Source organism: Oryzias latipes, chromosome 21 (assembly GCF_002234675.1).
Source record: "Oryzias latipes chromosome 21, ASM223467v1".
Taxonomy (NCBI): Eukaryota; Metazoa; Chordata; class Actinopteri; order Beloniformes; family Adrianichthyidae; genus Oryzias; species Oryzias latipes.
Genome location: NC_019879.2, coordinates 5,642,247 through 5,662,389, shown reverse-complemented (window position 1 = coordinate 5,662,389; position 20,143 = coordinate 5,642,247). Strand labels below are relative to the sequence as shown.

Below are 20,143 nucleotides of genomic sequence, written 5' to 3'. Positions count from 1 at the left end.
CCTCCTTCTTGATTCATATAACAGAAAAAAAGCTCCTGTTTTAGTGACAAATTCTAGCTTCAACCAGAGCTCCTCACACGGAGTGTGTGTTAAAGACAAGTGTGTTATCCCAACTTTCCAGCCATGTAATCCCAGCTGGCTTCTTGTGTTCTCCTCATTGGTGCTGAGGGTGATAGTTTGTGTGTGTGTGTGTGTGTGTGTATGTGTATGTGTGTGTGTGAGGGTGTGTGTGTGTGTGTGATGGTGGGGGGTACCAACGGCTGTTAAAAAGCAGTTTTGGAGGATTAGGAGCTTTTGAAAGACAAAGACTCTGCATGCAGTGAAGGAGGAGGTTGAGTTGGCGGCAGAGGAGTTTAGGAGGACGCCTGAAGGGGGAGGAGTTTAAGTGTGTGCGTGGAGGAGGAGCTGGACAGTGTGTGTATGTTTAGGCAGGGTTTTCAGCAAAAGAAAAAGAGGGTCAGACATGCGAAGAGTTGCTCTGCACACTATTCAATGTCCGGTTTGTGAATACTTAGTAAATGTTTGTATTTATAATTCACACATTAGCAGTAGTGTGGTGTTGGATGGTATTGGGGCATCAACTGCTGGTTTCTTCATTAGAGTGGAAGAAAAAGGTCAATCCTGTCTGATAAAGAAAAGAAACCATATTTGATCAGAAATTGATCAGAAACAGGAATTCCCCATTTAGAACAAATGTTTCACGTGATTCAATCTGTTTAAATAATAAAACAGATGAGTACAATAAAGTTTTAGACATTCAAAACAATAAGCTAATCCTTTTAAATGTTTGAAAACCGACAAAAATTGATATGAATATTTAATTGTTTTTTTTATCTTTTTCCGTTTTTGCTTTAATAAAGAGTATTTCTTCGGGAAATTAACTTTTGTGAAGGAAATTCAAACTCTTTAAGAAGAAGAAAAAACTGTTGCCAAATAAACATAAATCTAATATTAAGATAAGATATTGATATAAAAGTGAGAACAGGGAAAAGTGCAAAAGTGAGCGGAGTTCCAAAATGTGCAAGTATACAAATACAAAAATGTGCAAAAATAGAAAAAGGTAAAAAAGTAAGAACTTATGTACACTATTACGATATATGTTATGCCTAATAATAATAATAATAATTCTGTAACTGCATCATTTACAAAAACCTCAAAAACAACTACCCAATGACAGCTTTATCAAAAATAAATGTTTAGTTGCATACAAGTCACTTTTAGTCTTTACTGTCAAGTTTGTCTCAAAAGTCAAGTCATTGATTGTATTTTTATTGGGACTTATTATGAAACTTTAGATGTTTCCTTTTGACCAAACTGTGTCTTCGGTTTGACTCTAAAGTGCTGCAAGCCGAGAAAGAAAGAAAGAAATGACTTATGATCAAATTTTAACCCCTTAAGTCAAGATCCAAAGTAAACGGTTTTTATTCCAGACAATAGGTTATCTTTTATATGCAGACCTGGCTTAACAATTCACTCAAAAAGACCTTATTTTAAGATTGTAGATTAAACTAGATTATAAACCTATTTTCCTTGATGACATAATTTTGTTTTTTGTTAGAAGATTCTTTACTTATGGTCACAAAATCCATAGTTTATACCCAAATAAAACAGTGTTGTGTTTTTGGTGTTTGTAACATGTTCTTGTGGCTGAGTTCTTAAATTTTTTTTTTTATCAGACACGGTTTGTTTTTGTCAAACATGTTTCGGTGGAATACCTTCGTCCCCCGGACGACTCTAGTTGGGGGTGTGAGCGGCTGTAAGCTAGCTGGAGAGCTTGAAAATGGAGAGCTCAGTCTTGGGCGATGGGAAGGGGCGGTCGGGGCTTCTCTGTGCCAAGAGAGAGAAAGATTTCTTATAAACCACAGCAGCTCTCAGAAACTATGTCCTAGACAAAGACACAGGTTTTTGGATTTTGTCTACAAACGACATAATCAGAGTTGGGACCACTGGGAATGCTTTTAAAATCGATCAAAAGATGATTAGAGTGGGTGATAAAAAAACTTAAACTTGAACATCTCTATATGGAGGCTGTTTGGTTTATTTCTGCTCCACGCCGAGCAGCCATTGAGGCTCTGGCAGATATACTGACCTGCTACGACTCCCAAGACAGCCATTGGCGTTTGGCTTCACTGTTCCTGTTCATGTTGGAGGCTGTAACCGCAATGTCTGCCTCAATGTGTCCCTGCTGGTCTGCCCTACTTTCCTATGGTTGATGAGATGGTCAGTGAGGATTTATAGAGGCAGTAAGACTGTTATGTCGGAAGACATTTTTTTTTTTTATCATTATAGGTTTGTTCCAAAATCTTCATTCCGCATTTATTTACATGCGGGAAGCTGAATTTAAACGACCCCCCCCCCCCCCCTTAATGTCACCTTTTACCCATTTATTTCCGCCACCCCACATCCATCCCTTCAAATTTGTTTGGCCTCCCTTTGCCGCCGTCCCTCTGGAGAACCAGTTAGTCACCGGAGCGGTGCTGCCACTCGGTTGACTCTGCCCAGTCCAATTATGGGGGCCTTAATTACTGAGCCTGTCAGCCCCCATCAGGAGAGCCATTCGTCTCGTGGGCTGGGCTGGCCGGGACTGTGTCTGGGTTTGGGGGGGGGGGCATGTATGTCTCTGCCACGCACCCCCCTGGACATCTACAGAACCCCTCAGTTATATGAAAAGTTTTTTTTTTTATAAAGTTTTGGGGTTCCGTGTTGCGTTACAAAGCGTGGGTGGTGACCGATTCTGGCTGTGCTTCGTGCCCTTCAGTGTCCTACCATCTCCAGGTCCTCCTCTTCATCTGTGTGTGGGGGTTCTTCCTCCTCTCTCCTCTTCACATCCTCCTCTTGTCCTCTCCTTGTCTAGCAAACAGCATGAAGGAGGCTGTAATTGGGAGATCCAGAGCCCTCCCAGGTGGAACCACTTGTATCTGAATACAGCCTCTTGGCTCTCTCTCTCCAGATCTCATGCTTGTTGGATCTCTCTCACTCTTTTTTTTATTGAAGTTTTGTTTTCAGATTCTGCTGTCTTCTCTCACTCTTACGTTTCTGCCGGCTCTATTTTTCTTCCTAACGTGACAGAATTTTTTTCCGTTTCTCTTCTCTTGTCAGTGCAGTTGTCCACAGTCTGCTGCAACAGTACAACTCCACCCCCACCCGGTGGCCCCCCACAGCCTTGTTGTCTTCTCTTCCAGTTTGCTCTCCTGGTTGCAGTTTGATCCCTGTTGCTTTTTTTGTGTTTTGTTTTTCATAATTGCACCGATGATCACACACGATCATCTGTGTACGATCCAAAAGTTCTTCTCTCCACAAACCCAAAGGGACTCTTCCTTTTTACATCTTCCTGTTCTGTCCATGCATCTTCGGCCTGGTGAGCTTGTGGTTGGTAGGGATGTCCTTTCATATGCCTTTGTCACAACCGTTGGGGTGAATACGGCTGTCTTAGGGCAAAAAAGAGACAAACCTGTACTAGGCGCCTAGGTGGCCCACAGGAAAAAGCTAGGTCGTAGTTAGCCTGGTGAGCCCGTACAGCGAAAATATTCATGTCCTTTTTTTTATTTCTATGGGCATGCTGCGGGTAACATGTCGTAGCGTACACTTGACACGTAAGTAGGCCTGCACAATAAATTGCAAATGTATCGTTATCGCGATATCAAGCTGTGCAGTACGCATCAGAAAAGTCATCGGAAAATACAATAAATGGTTCCCTTAAATGTGCTAAAACAATCTTATGGCAGCTTGAAGTATTTAACCAATCAATGAAATCCCTTTATGCATTTGACCAGACTGATGGACGTTGTTGACCAATCAGATGAAGCCCTTTTGTGCTTGATGTTCGCCTCCTATGTAGATGATGATCATTTGGGTTATAATTTTTAAACTATTGCAGTGAAATAGAAATGATGTCTTGTTGATGATGGTTGTTTTGCTATTTGTTCATGTATCGCAATTTATATCATCATCGCAATATTGATCACCAATATCGCAGGTTTTCCTCATATCGCGCAGCCCTACACGTAAGGGTGAGATGCAGATTGTCTTTTTCCTTTCTTTTTTTTACTTTTGAAGGATGTTCATTTATAAAGAAACATTTTGCTCAAAACTCAGTGGAAGACAGACGTTGTGCGTATGCTGGAGCTCCTTCCTTTAGGCGTTTTTTTCTCACACTGTTTGATCTTTAGAGTGAACCTGGATTTGGTCCTTCAGTTCAACAGGACTGGTCAGATTCTGTCAGCTGCTGTCTAATAGAGGAAATATATTGATTGCTCTATTAAAATGTCTTTTTGCAGAAATGAAATGGGCTAATTCATTAACCAGGATCACAGTGTGTCAAACTGAAATGATGCAAATCGTAGGAAGTTGGTGATCCTAAAGGGAGAAGAAAATGTTGCAACTTATTATCATTTTTAGAGAACTGCTGGAATTTTTTGTTCTGAAAATGTTCTTTAATTGTCCTATTCTAATCTAATTAATGACCACAATAATCTGACTTTTTTTTGTTTATTTTTTTTTCTGGGTTTTTAATTTGAATCCATTTCACTGATAACATCTGGGGGCATCTTTGCTTAACTTGCCCCTCACTTAAACGCTTCTCTCCTCCTCCTTAAGGTCATCGATGGGAAGCTAGCTCCCTTCTTGACCAAGGTCATCAAGTTCGCCAGCGCTCACGTGTTCAGCTGCAGCTTGTGTCGGGAGAAAGGCTTCATCTGCGAGCTCTGCCACGACGGCCAGGTCATCTACCCCTTCCAGGAGAACGCCACCCGAAGGTACTCAGCCTTGTCTCGCCATCTCAAGGAACTGAGATTTAAGGCAACGTTTCAGCTCTTTGGCAGTCCGTGCAATACAATGAAACAGAATTTAATTCTAAAAAAAAAATCCAAAACAAAGAAATCTGATCTTAAATCGGATCTTTTGCGGAGCGACCTAAGTCCACGCAGACACGCCACACTTCAACTCTTCTGCATTGATCATAACATGCATACTTATCAAGTTGATGTTTTTCTTTCTTTTGACCTTCATCATCCAATGGGAAGCGCATACACTGTAAAAGCAGACCCAATAGAAATTACACTAAAAATTCCAACTCCATTGACAGATTTTATTTAAAAAAGCAGAAAAAATATGTCAATGGGGTTTAAAAAAAAGACTCCCCAAAAAAATCTTATGTTAAGAGAAAGTTTTAATAGACTTCTAATAGAAAGTTAGTGATCATAAAGTGAGAAGGAAATGTTGGACCTGTTCTCCAAAACTATGATTATTTAGCTGTTGAAAAACTTTGGTAAGATCATTTTTCTTGCAAGACACAAAATAAGACCTTTTTTTTTTGAAGCAGGGCTTCTTTTTTTCTTACTTTCTGAAGATTCCGTTTTTGCAGTGCACTCATGAATATGTGCAGCAAGAATGCAGTTTTTGTTTTTTGAGTGGCACGAACAGAAGATCTTCCTAACTGCATAGCTGTTCTCTGATTCTCAGGAACAAAACCGGTAACATTTTATCAAAAACGTTCAGCTGTAGATATTATCCACACTAACAACGGCAGGAAAAGAAAGTAGGCTAAAGAAGGATAAAATGCAAAACATTGAGTTTCTTTGGTACGTTTGCTCATGAAGAGGTGAAGCCTGATGAGACGACCCTTTGTTGTCTCACAACCAGAGTACGTGACACTTACAGCAGCAAGAATGAGCCTGCTGTTTGTTAACAACACTAACTGACAGGTTGTGTGTGTGTTGTGTGTGTGTGTGTGTGTGAGGATTTTCTTACATTGTCCAGAAGTCGTTTGTACATCACTGAAAAGTGACAGTGGAGAGATAGGAGCTGATCTGGACCTGCTGAGCTGTGATCTCTCATAAACACACACACACACACACACACAACAACCAGCTGTTGAGTTGTCTTGTGAGTCATAAAGAAGAGGAAGGTGTGAACTGATAACAGCTGCAGCTTCTGGACACTTCTGACTGCCCATAACAATGCAGCAATAATAGAAAATGTTTCGTTTTTCAAGGTTCAGATTGATTATTATTATATATTTTCTTGCAGCAATAACTTTGGGAACTCTCTTAAAGACTCCCTTTAATGAAAACTGTGTTTTGGTGTTCAGTGTTCTGGAATGCTTCAACCAGAATGATGGAGGACATTTACAAAAAAAACTGAGCTGAAAAAATTGCATTTCCGATCACTTCTTTATTCCAATCATTGTGAATCAGTAGCAGACAGAAAAATGCTGTCTAAAAACAAAAAAGCTTATTATGGACCAACAATAGACAAGCCACACACAAGGTTTTTTTGATTTTGGCTAACACGGTATAATCATAAATAAAATGCCACTGGGAACGCTTTTAAAATAGATCAAAAGATGATTGGAGTGGATCTTTAACATTTAAGTGTATTTGTGGTTTCTTCATATTTCCTGGCGGGATGTTTTTCTTCGTCCTCAGTGATTGGCTCGTCTTCGATTTAGTCGTTTTATTTTCCTGTCTATGTTTTCTCGGTTGAATGAGGAGTCGATCTGCGTTCACGTTGGAGTGAATCGCACCAGTTCACTGTGAAAGAGTTTCACACGGGGAACGACCCCGAAAACAGCCCAGCAGGACAACAGAATGGTAGGGTGGTAGGACAGTTTCTGTCTCACCACAGGACAAACAAAGTTAGTAAAACTTTATCAGTTTTGAAATGAAGTTCAGTCGGTCATAAAGTAGCAGCACAGGTGGAAACAGGCTGACATCATAGCTCAGTTGGGATGTTTAGAAGTCGCACGTTCAGGTGCCGTCATTAAACTTGTGACATCACAAGTTCACGCAAAGATAAATCAGAATCAGAAATACTTTATTGATCCCACACATGGGAAATTTGTTTGTCACCATAGCAACTGACAGCAGAGGGAAAAAAAAGACCTTATCCATGAACCATTTAAGGGGTTTTATTTCAAAAAAGTTCAACTCCCTCTTCTTGACTAGGACTTCCTGTCCGTTTGGCGTTTGCAACGACTCAAGCGGACCAGCTCACCGTATAGAAGCCTCAGTACAGACTCACAACTCTTCTTTAAATGCAATTTGATTGAATTAAGTGTAAAACAAAAACGGCATAGGACAGGCACTAACGTTCGCCTTTGCGCTGTAGAGTTGTCACTCAACAGACTTTTGCGTGTCTGTGCTTCCAGCTGCGACCTCTGCGGCGCCGTTTTCCACACAGAGTGTCGGCAGAAAGCTCAGCCGTGTCCTCGCTGCGTCCGAAGAGAGCTGCACCACAAGAGGCCGTCGTCCTTCTGGTCGCCTGACGACGACAGCCCCGACTGCTTCCACCTGCCCTACCAGAACACCTGAGAACGGACGGGACGCCGCCGCCACCGCCTCCTTCGACAGAACGCCCGCCGTTGTCGTCCGTCTGCAGGTCAGAGCGCTCCATCCTGCCGTGGTGCTCTGGTGTTCTGAGCCCCTTCAGCTCCTGCGTCAGGGGCAACAGAAGTCCCCCCTCCCCACCTTCACGCACAAACCCTCACGTAACGTACGCCGCACACGAGAAAAGACGACGCTGTAAACAACACGGATTCATTGGAAGGTCTACTTTAGTCTTAATCTGATTTTCTTTGTCTTTTTTTGCCACAGGAAAACAAAATATTTGACCAATTTGGCAACTTGTTTACAAAAGCACAAGAAATGCTGCTTTATATGTGCAGAAACGATCAACCTGAGCCGACAGCTACATTTCTTTGTTTGTTAAAGTTCTGATGAATAAAATGAAAATAAAGCTTTGCAGGAAAAGGTTCTTTAAAGCATTTACCTAAAGCATTAAAGTTTATTAAACATTAGAGGCTACATTTTGTGTCTTGAAGCAAAATCAGGTTTTCTAATAAATCATGAAGGTGTTCTGCATAATCTGTGTTAAAAAGGGAAAAAAAAAACATTTCAATGATGAGATTTTAGGATTTTTAGTTGTATGTAAAAAATTAATCTTGTTTTTGTTCATTTGTCTGCAGTTTTATTGTAATAAACCCAAAAGCTACTCAAACAAACATAAAAAATGGTGATTTTGCTTTTTAACCATAGGGAGAAGGTGTCTCCCTAAAGAAAACAAATTCTTTAGTTGTTGTTTTTTTCTCTTTTCAGTTCACTTTTGACATTAAACTCCAGGATCACAAGTTTTGAATTTTTCATTTCCAGACTCTAAACTTCTTTTCCCTTTCCCTCCAAATATTTAGCATGTCGATGTAAATAAAAGATTTGTATCATTTCTCCCTCCATGACCGTGTAAGAAGCAAAGCCTTTTTTAATCTAAAAAGGGACTTTGTGGCTACTACTGTATGATACAAAGGCGCAATAATCTCCTGCAACCCCGTTCTCTTGTTGTTGCCTTCCCCTCCCAGGTAATCCCCTTCTTCCCTCTTGTGCTTTATTCCTGCAGAAACTGTAAGACATAATGTCACCTTTAGCTTTTAGCATCTCTATGCAACCTAGACGGCCTTTAGAATCCACTGTTTCCTGTCAGAAAAACAGCTTTTCTTACATTTATTTCCTCCCCACTTCTTAGTTCTGCAGTTGTCCAAAGCTTCTGTTCAACCTTGGCTTATTTTTTACATTGTCTTTGTTTTTTGTTTCAGTTTAAGTTAAAAATCTTAAAAGAACAAAAAATAGAATAACTGTTTTATTTATTTATATTTGAGCATTCGAAGTTGCACTTTCTGATTTTTAAGCTTAAAAAAATCGACAACCAGGAGAAAAGGTTCATGGTTTGCAGCTTTAACTGGAAAAAAAAATGTTATGAACCAGAAATGTGTTGTTTCCTCCCATATTTTTTTTCTACAAACAAACTTGAGCTTCTATATTATTGTTACCCTTTGTTTGAATATTTTTCAGCATCTCTAAAGTTAATTTAGCTGCAGGTTGAAACCCATGAAAAAAGGATTTTCTAACACAGACTGACACTTGTGTTTAAGAAGCATGCGGAGAAACTATAGACTGAAGCTGAATAGAGGATTTAGTTTAGAGTGCTGCTATAAAAGGGCACGGATGTGTTTTTATTTCCTAAAAGTTGCAGCTAAATCTTTTTGCTGAAAGTATTCTCTTACATGACGGTTTCCACTGGTGTTCTGTCCCGTGTGATGTGGAGCCCAGCACATTTCAGGGATCTTTGTTTTTATTGTCACACAAACCAGAGTCTCCTCATCTTCAGGAAAAGAACATCCGTCCATCCATCTTTGGATCCTGTCCAATCCCTTTCAGGCCTCGTCCACATCGCCCTCGGGAACGCGCGCTCAGGCGGCCGCCCCCAAATGAAAATGTAAATGTGTCATTTCGGGCTCCCGCGTTCAGAACTCTGCTGTTTAACCCTAGAGCACTGTCGCTTGGTGATTTTCGCCCAAGCAAAACTATTGACATGAATTTCAAAATGTTGCGTGTGGAGGAGTCTGTGCCTTCACCAGGGAAGTCTCAGTTGTCCCAGGAACAGGTGGACCAAAGACCAAGTTTCTAGTCTCATTTTATTATTTTTTAGAAATTTCTGTTCTCAAATTCCAAATATTTCAGTAATTTTTGAGCAAGTTTTTAGAAACTTCCTGGGTTGTTTTTTTTTTTTCTTTTCATCTTGTTACACATACCAGTTTGTAAATAAAAGAAAACCACTATAATTTATCATGTGTTGTCATGGTTTGATCTATTCTTTTTTTTTATGACAAGTACTTTTTGTTTGGGTACATCATATGAGATACAAATTACCCGGCAAAAGTGATGGAGTAACTTTTTATAGCAAAAGTGTTCTAGGGTTAAGACAGTTTTTGAGCTTTACGCACAATAATCGCAGCCATTGAAAGTTCGGACTTCGGAGTCCCTGATTGGTCGGACTTCGACCAATCAGGGACTCTGATTTAGTAGTGATCCATGCATGGCGTCCCTTTAGTTCACAGAAGTTCCAACCGTTGGAAGATTGCTCACAGTGTCAATGACTGCGGTTTGGACGGAATTCTATGACAGCGACTCTTTCATATATCGGAATAGAGCTGTGAAAGAAAAAGCCTGGAGAAAGATTCACGACATTTGCAACACTTTGACATTTCGTACCAAGCCTCTTCCAGCCGTAGGAGGTGGAGGTGCGCTAGCAAACTGTAGAAAAAGAAGAAGAAAACTAAATGCACCTTTAAGATCCCGTGTTTGGTGCGTTCTTCTAAAACGACATCACACCCAGATTGATATCTGGTTTGGTTTATTTTGAATGACAGATATGACAGATAATAAAATCCCCATTTTCAGCATCTCAGAAAGCAGGAAGGAACAAAATCCTGCTTAGGAAATGAAACCAGCATTTCTATTCAGCCTGGGGTTCTGCTGACCTTTGACTTCATAAAACACAGTGGCAGTTGTCATTTCTTCTCCAACTGTTTCCATCTCATTGGACCTCCAGCCTCCTGGAGGTCCAGCGACCGGCTTGTGTCACGACGAGCTCTGGTGTCCCGTCCTTCTTGGTTAGGAGGTTCATCATCCCAGTTGCTGTTAAATCCTCTCTTCTCTGGGATTTCGAGGTGATCTCATGTCCGTTAAAGGTCCAGGAGATCAGTGGCGGTGGTTTGAATGACCTCACTCGTGTAAAAGTCTTCAAGCTGTTTTTCTGAGATGCTGAGTTTCAAGTTTTGGCCGTCATTGTAAAATATAATCATCAGAAGCCAATGAAATCATACAAAATATAGAAAAGAAAAACTTCTATGGTGAGAATCGGTGAAAAGTCAACAGTTAGTTCTCTGAAATGATCCTGTGAAGGAAGAGTGTCCTGCTTTGTGTGGCTGTAACTCAACACAGCATAAAGATGTCCGATTGGTCAAAATAACCCCTCAAAACTGTGGAAGTGACATCTAAATGAATCTTAAAGTGCTGGGCTCTGCAGCTTGTTTTAATGTAGCCAAAGATGCTCTAATGTGGCATCTGCTCATCCATTTTATTTCTATGTTCCTGTTTTGCTCTGATTGTTTACTGACACAACTTGAAAAAGTCCTGTTGTGCGTTCTTTCTTTCTCGTATTTAAGTTCTGTAAAAGCACTGATCGGGATCATCTCCATGACGACTTCTTCTAATGAAGGATTTTGGAATAAAAAATGGGACGACGCATTTGTTTTGACGTAGATTTTATGCGCCAACGTGTTTTTCGGCGTCCGGAGGGTCACCACGGACAAAGATATTGTACAGTATTTAAGCAGAACGGCTGGACTTCAACCTTTTTGTCCTGCACTTCTAAAACTTTTTACTGGTCGAGAAGTGTTTTATTTTGCTTTCTTTGCAGCCAAACTCTTATGCAAGTAAGAGAGAGTCATTTTATTGTCGGTGGTTTTTAATCTAATCAGCTCTACTTATGTCTGTTTTTGTTCAGATCGACCCAAAAGCCTCTGATGCCAATAAAGATAAACTTCTTAACTCTGGAGTGTCTGAGTCTTGCTTGGAGGATTATTCATGCGGCTTTTGTTTGATTGATTGTTTCGTGAGTGGAACTTTCTGGAAATAATACCTTGAAACACTGAGATGAGCTACATTTTGCTGTCAGGTGAATTCTTCTGTATTCAGTTCAGAACATTTGAAATGTTTTTTTTTTATTTGGCTTGGTATAACAGCGAATCTCTGCAAAGGAGAAAAAAACCAAACATCAAGAGCTTATCCCTTGTGCTATCTTGTGGGGTCAAAATGACCCCACCCGTATCCCTACCATGATAAAGGTGGAAAGGATTTTGTGTAATCCATGGACACCAGTGAAGATCACAAATCATTGAAGAAAAAAGGTTCAGCGCACTGTCTAGTGGGGTCCAGATGACCCCACTCCCAGCGTTAACGTGCCTCCGAGGGGTCATCTGGACCCCACAAGGTAGCACAAGGGTTGTCAATGCAGGAAAGACTTTCAAAAGTCTTTGCTTTAAAGACAAGTATCTCAGTTTGAAAGTTTACTTTTTCAGATGTAGGATGATAACTGAAGCAACAAATGAAGCTCCTATTAAAGGATGACGCTAAGACTTTTGTTTATTTGATTAAAGAGGGTTTTGATGTTTTAAATGTAGCAAAATCTCAACAACAAAAGAAACAAAACCAGAAAAACCAGGAGGATGGCTGCAGAGTGATGAGAGGAATTCCTTATGTACCTAGTGAAAATGTTAACTCCAGGACTAGTTTATAATCCATATTCTGATACAAAACCAGACACAACAACGGTTAAATCCAGAAGAAAATGTCTGCACAGTTTTCCTTCATCCTAATGTCGACATTTGTTTTTCTGTTGAAGCAGTCTTTGTTCACAGAGCTGGAACCAGCAGCTGAACTCTTCTCTTCTGAGTCAGCTTTCCTGGGGTGGTGGACCGAACCCAAAAAAAAAAAAAAAACTCACTAATGCCGAATGCTTGGAAGGAAAAAGTCAAGTTTTCCTTTGTTCTGTCACAAGAAAAGTTTAAAACTGACATGATTTTTAGTCACATTGTAATAGAAACTGACTAAAACTAGAAAAGAGGATGGACTCGTTGATGCTTTAGTAAGTTTACCTTTTTGAATGAAAGCAATCCCCTTTTTTTTTACATTATTTTTATTTATTTATTAATTATTTATTGTTCATTTGGCATTTAAAACAAAAACTAAAAAAAAAACATTTTATCGGAGGAACTTTTTTTTGTTTTTTTTACTGACACTTTATTTTAAGCAACAAAAAGTCTTTGACAAAACAGCTTCAAACATTAAATCCTGAAATTCTGGGTCTTTGTGGTTAGTAAAAAGTCTTTCATATTAATAATTGAGAAAAAAAAGCTTACTTTTTAGTGCACACAACACGCACATCCCTCACTGTGGTTCACCCGACTTGGTAGAAGCCGGCTTGTGATTGGACGTTTTTTTTTTGCGTCCATCACATGTACATAAACCGATAAAGACACAACAGAAAGAGAATCTCATAAAATTGTCCAGAAACTGATTTTTTAACCTTGTTTGTATCTGGGATTTTTAACCAATAATTATTGTTACTGAGTACTAGATTGGTTTTTTGATGCGTTTGGGTATCTTTTCCATCTCTATGTAGCAGCCATAGTGTCTATTATCATTTATAGAGTCCCACTAATGTCATGTGGTTGCATTCTGCTTCAGTCTTTAGATCAGAACATTAGATTCCCACATTAGATTCTCCTGAAAACATAATAAAAGGTTCAGGGCAATGCAACACTACAGCGATGTCGCACTTTGAGGTAAGATGGCGGCTTAAAAAAAATGGACTCAAGTTTCAGCAACGTTTTCTCTGATAAATTTCCTGATCCTACACACACCGTCTATGTCATCACCTCTTTTGACCACATTTGTGGCGCCTTCGCCAACATTACATGCTGTGACACATGGACTCAAACATTTATCTTAAAACCCAAACCTAAAATTGTCACTCTGTTAAATTATACAAATTGAATTATAAAAATTATGTTTTGATGCCGCATGGAGATGATGGTCTTTTCATTTTATGACTCTCTGGTTGGCAGTGAGGTGAAAAAAAATGAAAAAAGAAACTTTTCAAAAGTTTAAGTGAGACTTTGGCGCAATTTCAATGAGGAAGATCTATCTCACTTCTGGATAAGATGGGTTTTTGCGCCACTCAATCTGCACGCCACTCATCAAAATGCTTTTACTTTAGTCGATGGCTCAATTCCCCGCCTTTTCTTCTTAGCCAATCACAACCATATTTTTGCTCTTAAATTCACAAAGATTTATCTCTATATTCTAGACACAGTTTTGCCGGCCCTCCTCCACCCCGTACTCTGTCTAGACCAGTGCTTCTTAATTATTTTTTGCAAGGCCCCCCCTAGGAAAAAGAAAATGTTTGCCCCCACCCCCTACACACACACCCGCTGCTGAGACAATGTATTAGGTTAGTATCTATTAAAATTGTGTAAGTATACCTAAAATTGTATCTTTTAACAATAAAAAAAGAAAAACAAAGCAATATAAATCAACAAATATTACATTTATTTTGCCACAGAAACCCTGTTCTAGTCTAAAACAGAAGAAAAGCTTAAAATTAAAAAAATCTGTCAGTCCTTATTTAAACTAGAAACATTTTGACCAACTGAACCATTTGATGCTGAGAAAAATAATTCAATCAATAAATAATATTAAATGTAAATTGATCTGAAACATTAACAGCACCAATATGTTTAACGTTTTAAGTCTGAAGAAATAGGTTAAAAAAAACACTGCTGATTTTTTTTTCTAAATGATTTATTGTTAATTTCTGATCTCATAAAGTGCAGCTGTTTTCCTGCATTACCTGCTGTCTTTTTGTCAAATACTGACACCAACTAACCACAGGCAGAAAAAGAAAACATTTATGGAAAATAAAGAGACGTCATCAAAATGTCTACAATAGTTCATAAAGAATGACATTATTAGCACGAGCTGAGTCATATAAAGGCACGTGATGATCCTGATCTGGGCAGCGCTCCGCGTGCGCGTTCCACCTCTCAGCCTGAGCCCCCTACCCCTCCCCTCCCCTTTCGTTCTCACACACCCGCTTTTGACAGGAGCTGCAGGGACGGCAGTTCACTGTTTCAGGCTGTTACAAACTCTATGATATAACAGATAATAGGAAACCAACAGTGGCGCGGGTTTTTGTCCAAGCACTGAGCCGCTGTCAACGTCGACCCCCGTTAAATTTGTGTACCTGTGCCTAAAACCACTACTACTGTGCCCCCCCCCACCCCTGGCATCGCATCGCGCCACCCCTGGCGGTCGCGCCCTACTATTTGAGAAGCACTGGTCTAGACCAATGTTTTTATCATGGACTGGGCCTCAACCACCATCAGCATCTAGAGAAGGGTTTCAAGCTCCAGGCCTCGAGGGCCGGCCTCCTGCTTGTTTTCCAGAAACTCTGCCTTTATCTGGTGCCGATTACCTGGATCAGGTGCGTTGAGGAGCTTAAATAAAAGGTTGGGGGGGGGGGGGGGGCTTTTTGGACACTGGCCCTCGAGGCCTGGACTCTGACTGGTCTAGGTTCTGGCGTTTATTCATCTATGACAGGAAAACTCCAGGCCTCAAGGGGCCGGTGTGTTTGCATGATTTCCAATCCCTACTTATGACTGATTACCTGGTTCCAGCGTCCAGCCAATTAGAACTTGTCAGAGCAGGTGTGTTGGAAAACATGCAAGAATGCGCCCTCCAAGGCCTGGAGTTGCCCATCCCTGATACAGTCCGATCCCATCCCACCAACATGCAGGACATCATCAACCCAGAGCCTAACTCCTAAAGACTGTGCTCTTATTTCATGCACATCTTTTGTATCACAAATAGTTGTTCCCATTCCTGAGATCTCTCCTTATTGAAATGAATGTTAAAGCTAAAACTTTGTCATTTTGTCCAAAGGATTTTCATGTTCTCCTCTTATGAGCGGTCTGTAGTCTGTAAATTGTGGTTGGAAGGGGATGATGGTAGAGTCAAAACCTCTCTGTGAAACTTTCATTTTTAACAGCTAACGTAAAGATGGCCGTCTGTTTTCCTACCTTAGCTGAGAGGAAAGCAGCACAAATCTGCGCGATTGGATGTAGATTTTGTCGGAGGCCGACGCTCTCGCATGCGGTGGATCCTGAGCAGAGGCTACAAAATTGAAGCTGAGTGTCAACCACGCTTAATTGTCATCGCCAATTAGTGCATTGTGGGACGCCCACAATGGATCAACTGTAGCGAGCAAAACAAAGTTCTTTGTGCTTCTCCAGTGGCCTGCCAACTAGTCAAGACTCATTTAAGGTCCTGACGACAACGGCGCAGAAATGCCAACAAGCATGAAAACAAAAGACAGTTTAAGGAGGAAAAAAGGGATGAGGAGAAGAAAAAGAGGAGGAGGGGGTGGAGAGATGTGGACAACGGTTACAGAGGAGGGAAGAACCGGGCCTCTGCTCCCACTTCACGATGAGTGTACGTCACACACACACAAAGCTCCCTCACCACGACATTTAGCGAGCTGCTGCACAAAAGCTGGCAGGGCCCCAGTCCTCCCAATGACCTGCTTCGGCAGAGGCGCGTTTGGCCACATGGAAGCTTTCAGCAGGTCTCAATCCAGCAGCTTTTCCAAGGGCACATCCAAAACTTTCCGATGGATCCTCACAGAAATGTGCCTGTGTTTTGTTAGGCTTCATAGTTCTGATTGTTTCAAACGTTTGAAGTTCTCAAAAAAAAAAGTTTAAAACTGGTGTGTTTTACAGTTTAGGCCTGAAGATGTCATTGAACCCATAAGTATAGCAAGAGTATCGTGGACCATGTACAGAAGGTGTGGTATAGAAAGTAACCCTTGTGCTATCCTATGGGGTCAAGATGACCATTGACGCGTTCTCCCTACCATGACAAAGGTGGATAAAGGTGGAGAGGATTTCATGTAATCCATGGACACCAGTGAAGATCACAAAGCATTGAAGAAAGAAGGTTCAGCGCACTGTCTAGTGGGTCTAGATGACCCAACTCCCAATGTCAAAGTACCTAGGATAGTACAAGGGGTATACTGATTCAATACTTCATCAGATTAAATTGGAACGTTTGAATTTTGCAATATTTAATTGTGTGTAAAAAGTAAACTTCAAGTACACTGCCTCACTTTTATACTTGTAATACACCTTAATAGATTACTTTTTGTAAAGGTAAAGTATGACAGTGACAACAGGAGCAGACGGGCGTCTGGTCTCTGTAAACAGAAGCCCCACACAACGCCTCAAAAAAACTTCTTAAGGTTTGTTCCAACCAAACAGGAACTTTCCCCCAAAGCAGTACATGAGGAGGAAAGTCGGTTAGATCTGCTTCAAAATACAGAAGCTCACTATCCGTACTAAGATTGAGTTTAGCATTTAAACAACCCTAAACACTATTACTATATTTCTCCACCGTTTCTAAGAACTAATGAACGTTTGCCTGTCTGTTTATAGAGCTATTTTTGGAACCTAAAGGGCAGAGACATTGCTGGTGTAGATTCAAACACAGGTCAACAAGGGTTTTCTTTTATCCAGGTGGCACCACGAGCGATATAATGTTTCAAGAAAGACGATTTTAAGACATTCATGTATAAGCAAATCTCATGTCTGGAATGAAATCCATTTTTTCATCACATCCTTTTTCTTTAAATTTGCATCTGGATCAAAGTAGAGCCATTTGGTACTAAGCTATTGACAACCTTTGCTTTTTTGATTTACCATTGCCAAACCTAAGTACCAGTAAGTCAGTGACATGCGGGGAGGTTAATGGCTGGTGAGGCACTGACGTCATCAGTCAGATTTACAGACATATGAACCATACTGACTAACTTATTCACCATTTGATTGACAACAGTTAACGTGTTTTGTTTAAAATGTCATTTCAACATGTTTTTTTTCATATACAAACTGCAGCATAGAAAAAAGCACAACGTTATTATCGTCTTACTTTTACTTGTAAATAAAGTCCATATGCCGCTCCTTCTGAAGAAAATGACTTGGCGCTTGCTATCACTTCTTCTAGTATTTTTTAGCGTCATAATCTCAGGGCTCACCGGCGCCCCCTAACATGAGGCACGAGAACTGCTGGCCTCACCCAGCGGCTTTTTTTGCCGGCGTTTAGCGCTCAGCGCAAGAAACACGTCCCTCACATACAGTTATTTATGAAAACAAACACTGTACATCATATACATCTGCTAAATTATGTAAACTCAGCTCATATAGTACAAGTGATTGAACCGACATACAGAGAGACAGCAGTACCGTCTGACTGCATAGGTATTGCGCAATCCAAGGTGAGGCTCAGCGGGCTGGTGCCTCATCGCATGTCACTTCTTAGTATCTGAACGGCAAATGCGGAAATTCAGCGATTTTGAAAAGAAAAAACACCCAAAAATGGTACATTTAAATGGAAAATGACTGCAAAGCACAAATTACTGATCAAATATAATAGGCCGTGCCTCACCTGCCTCTCCTGACTGCACGTCACTGCAGTAAGTGGAGGCTCCCTTTTATTTTCACCATATGCCTATTAAAATGACACATATTACATATATTGTCAAAAAAGATTCTGATTGATTATTAAAGTCTTCACATTAACAGTGAACTAACCCTCTTTCGTCCATTCTAGTTAGTGGAGTTTGTTAGGTTGATATTTCCGACAAATCATGCATTTTGTGGTGCAAGCACCAAATTTGGCATGGATGTACCCTAGGATCCTGTCTTTCCGAAAAGCATGTTAGCCAGGGGAAAAGTCCAAAATGTCAAGACGACTGCCATACACTCAATTATCACAAAATAGTCAATGTCACCTTCCCCCAGTCTTAACAGTACGGGTTCGTGCACAAAATGCTGTCTTTAAACTTGAGGGGCACCTACAGAATACAAGTACATGTACGAAATATATTTATAATGTATACATTCTAAAATCTGGGGTTTTTTTATGGCTAATGTGCTTTTCGTAAAGAGGGGATCCAAAGAGACAACCATGCTAAATTTGGTGCTTGTACCATGCAAAATTGAAATGAATAAATAAATAAAAATGTAACAACTGGCTCCACTAAGTGCCCAGCACTCTGTAAGACTTCCAACAAGTGCGTTTCGCGACCACTTCCTATGAAGTCTATGTAAAGGCACGTTTACGCAAATGCACATTTTGGTTGCTGCGTTGAAAAGTCACATGTTCACGGCACACCTAGCTATGCATGTTTCTACCACCGTTATGGGCTCTACTGTAAAAAATGTGCAGCCATTGAAAGTGCAAGCCAGTAAAAGCAGCCCAAACTTTGACCAATCAGGAACTCTGATCTGGTAGTGACATATGAAGGGGGTCCTCTAAATTCACGGAAGTGGCAACAATTCGAAAAGTGATTATGGGGAACAAATGAATAATTACACACAAGTTGTTTCCAAATTGCTTCACTACTCACTGTTTAGTGCGTTCGCCATTTTGTAGTGCTGTCCAAGTCCACAATTCCAAAATCGAGTGCCCTAGAAATTTCCCAGAATTCTCTGCAAAAAAACCTGTGTGCATCAATGCTCACTAGATTGGCGAACATAGACCAGAATGCATTGCGTTTGAACAATTTTTGCAAAGAAATAGTATTTAAATGTTTTTTTTAGATAAAATATCAACGTTTTTATCTTCAAAACTCAGTGGATTCATAAACGGTTGTTGCGAAACGCTCATAGCAATGAAAAAAGTAGTGAGCATTGATGCACACTGGTTTTTTACAGAGACTTCTGGGAAATTTCTAGGGCACTCGATTTTGGAATTGTAGAATCGGACAGCACTGCAAAATGGTAAAGACACTGTAAAGTGCACTATGTAGTGAGAAGTGAAGGAATTCAAAAACAACCATACTTTGTCTAGCTTGGAGCCTTTACTGGTAAAAAATTAAAAGCCTGATGCTGGTAAAAATACTAACACTTAAAACGACTAAATAAATAAAATACTCTAAAACAAGCATATCTACATTTAGACTTGATTTTTTCTTTTTTTCTTTTTTAAACTGTAAAAGTGCCCAAAGTTAGCTGGACACCAGCAGCTGCTCTAAAAGTGGACACATCTAGATTTATTTAAAAAACAAAACAACATCCTTTAAGCTTAAATTGACATGCCTATGTGCAATACAATGGTTAATTAATTGAGGTTTTCCCCGTGTTTGTCTATGTACAAATCTATGTTCAAGGGGAAAATACCACAAGTAATGAATTGCACACGTGCACACATATGTGAATGGGAGCGTGTGGGCGCTAAAAAGAGATTGGTTGGCTCCTTGTTTTACAACTTCTCCTGTTTGCTTTAATCTACCAGAGTTAGCCAAGTGAGGATAAATCAGGCTGACTTGTCTCAGCTTATAAATTGCGCACACACGCCCTCACAACTAAATACACACACTAACACACCTACTGAGACCTTTGTCCTCCATGGAGCGTTACAATCTTTGACTCATGAGGTTACACAGTCAGGGGATGACCTCTAAAGCGCCACAGAGATTGTTTTTTCTTCACTAGGTTTGACTTGTGAAGCAATAGAAACCAAAGTCCTTTCACACACACACACACACACACACACTATTGCAAGTCAGCATTGAACACGATGAAAGTAAATCATTGAAACATTTTATTTTCCCATGTGGTTATGTTTTAACTGAAGGTAAAACTGCTCGAATTAAAAAGAAATGTCTGCAATCTGTTGGATCAACAATGCAAATG

The 20,143-nt window shown here is 40.2% G+C and overlaps 1 protein-coding gene across 3 annotated transcripts in view; it reads left to right on the top strand.

Moving 5' to 3' along the window:
- plekhm3 (pleckstrin homology domain containing M3) overlaps positions 1 to 11,388 on the top strand; it is a 43,216-nt gene extending 31,828 nt beyond the window's left edge. For all 3 annotated transcript variants that reach the window (XM_011489277.3, XM_023950732.1, XM_011489276.3), the window contains 2 exons: positions 4,597 to 4,754; positions 7,148 to 11,388. In XM_011489277.3, the coding sequence (XP_011487579.1) occupies positions 4,597 to 4,754; positions 7,148 to 7,310 (321 nt within the window). In that variant the 3' untranslated portion in view covers positions 7,311 to 11,388. The remainder of the gene's footprint in view (positions 1 to 4,596; positions 4,755 to 7,147) is intronic.
- Positions 11,389 to 20,143: the final 8,755 nt, after the last annotated feature.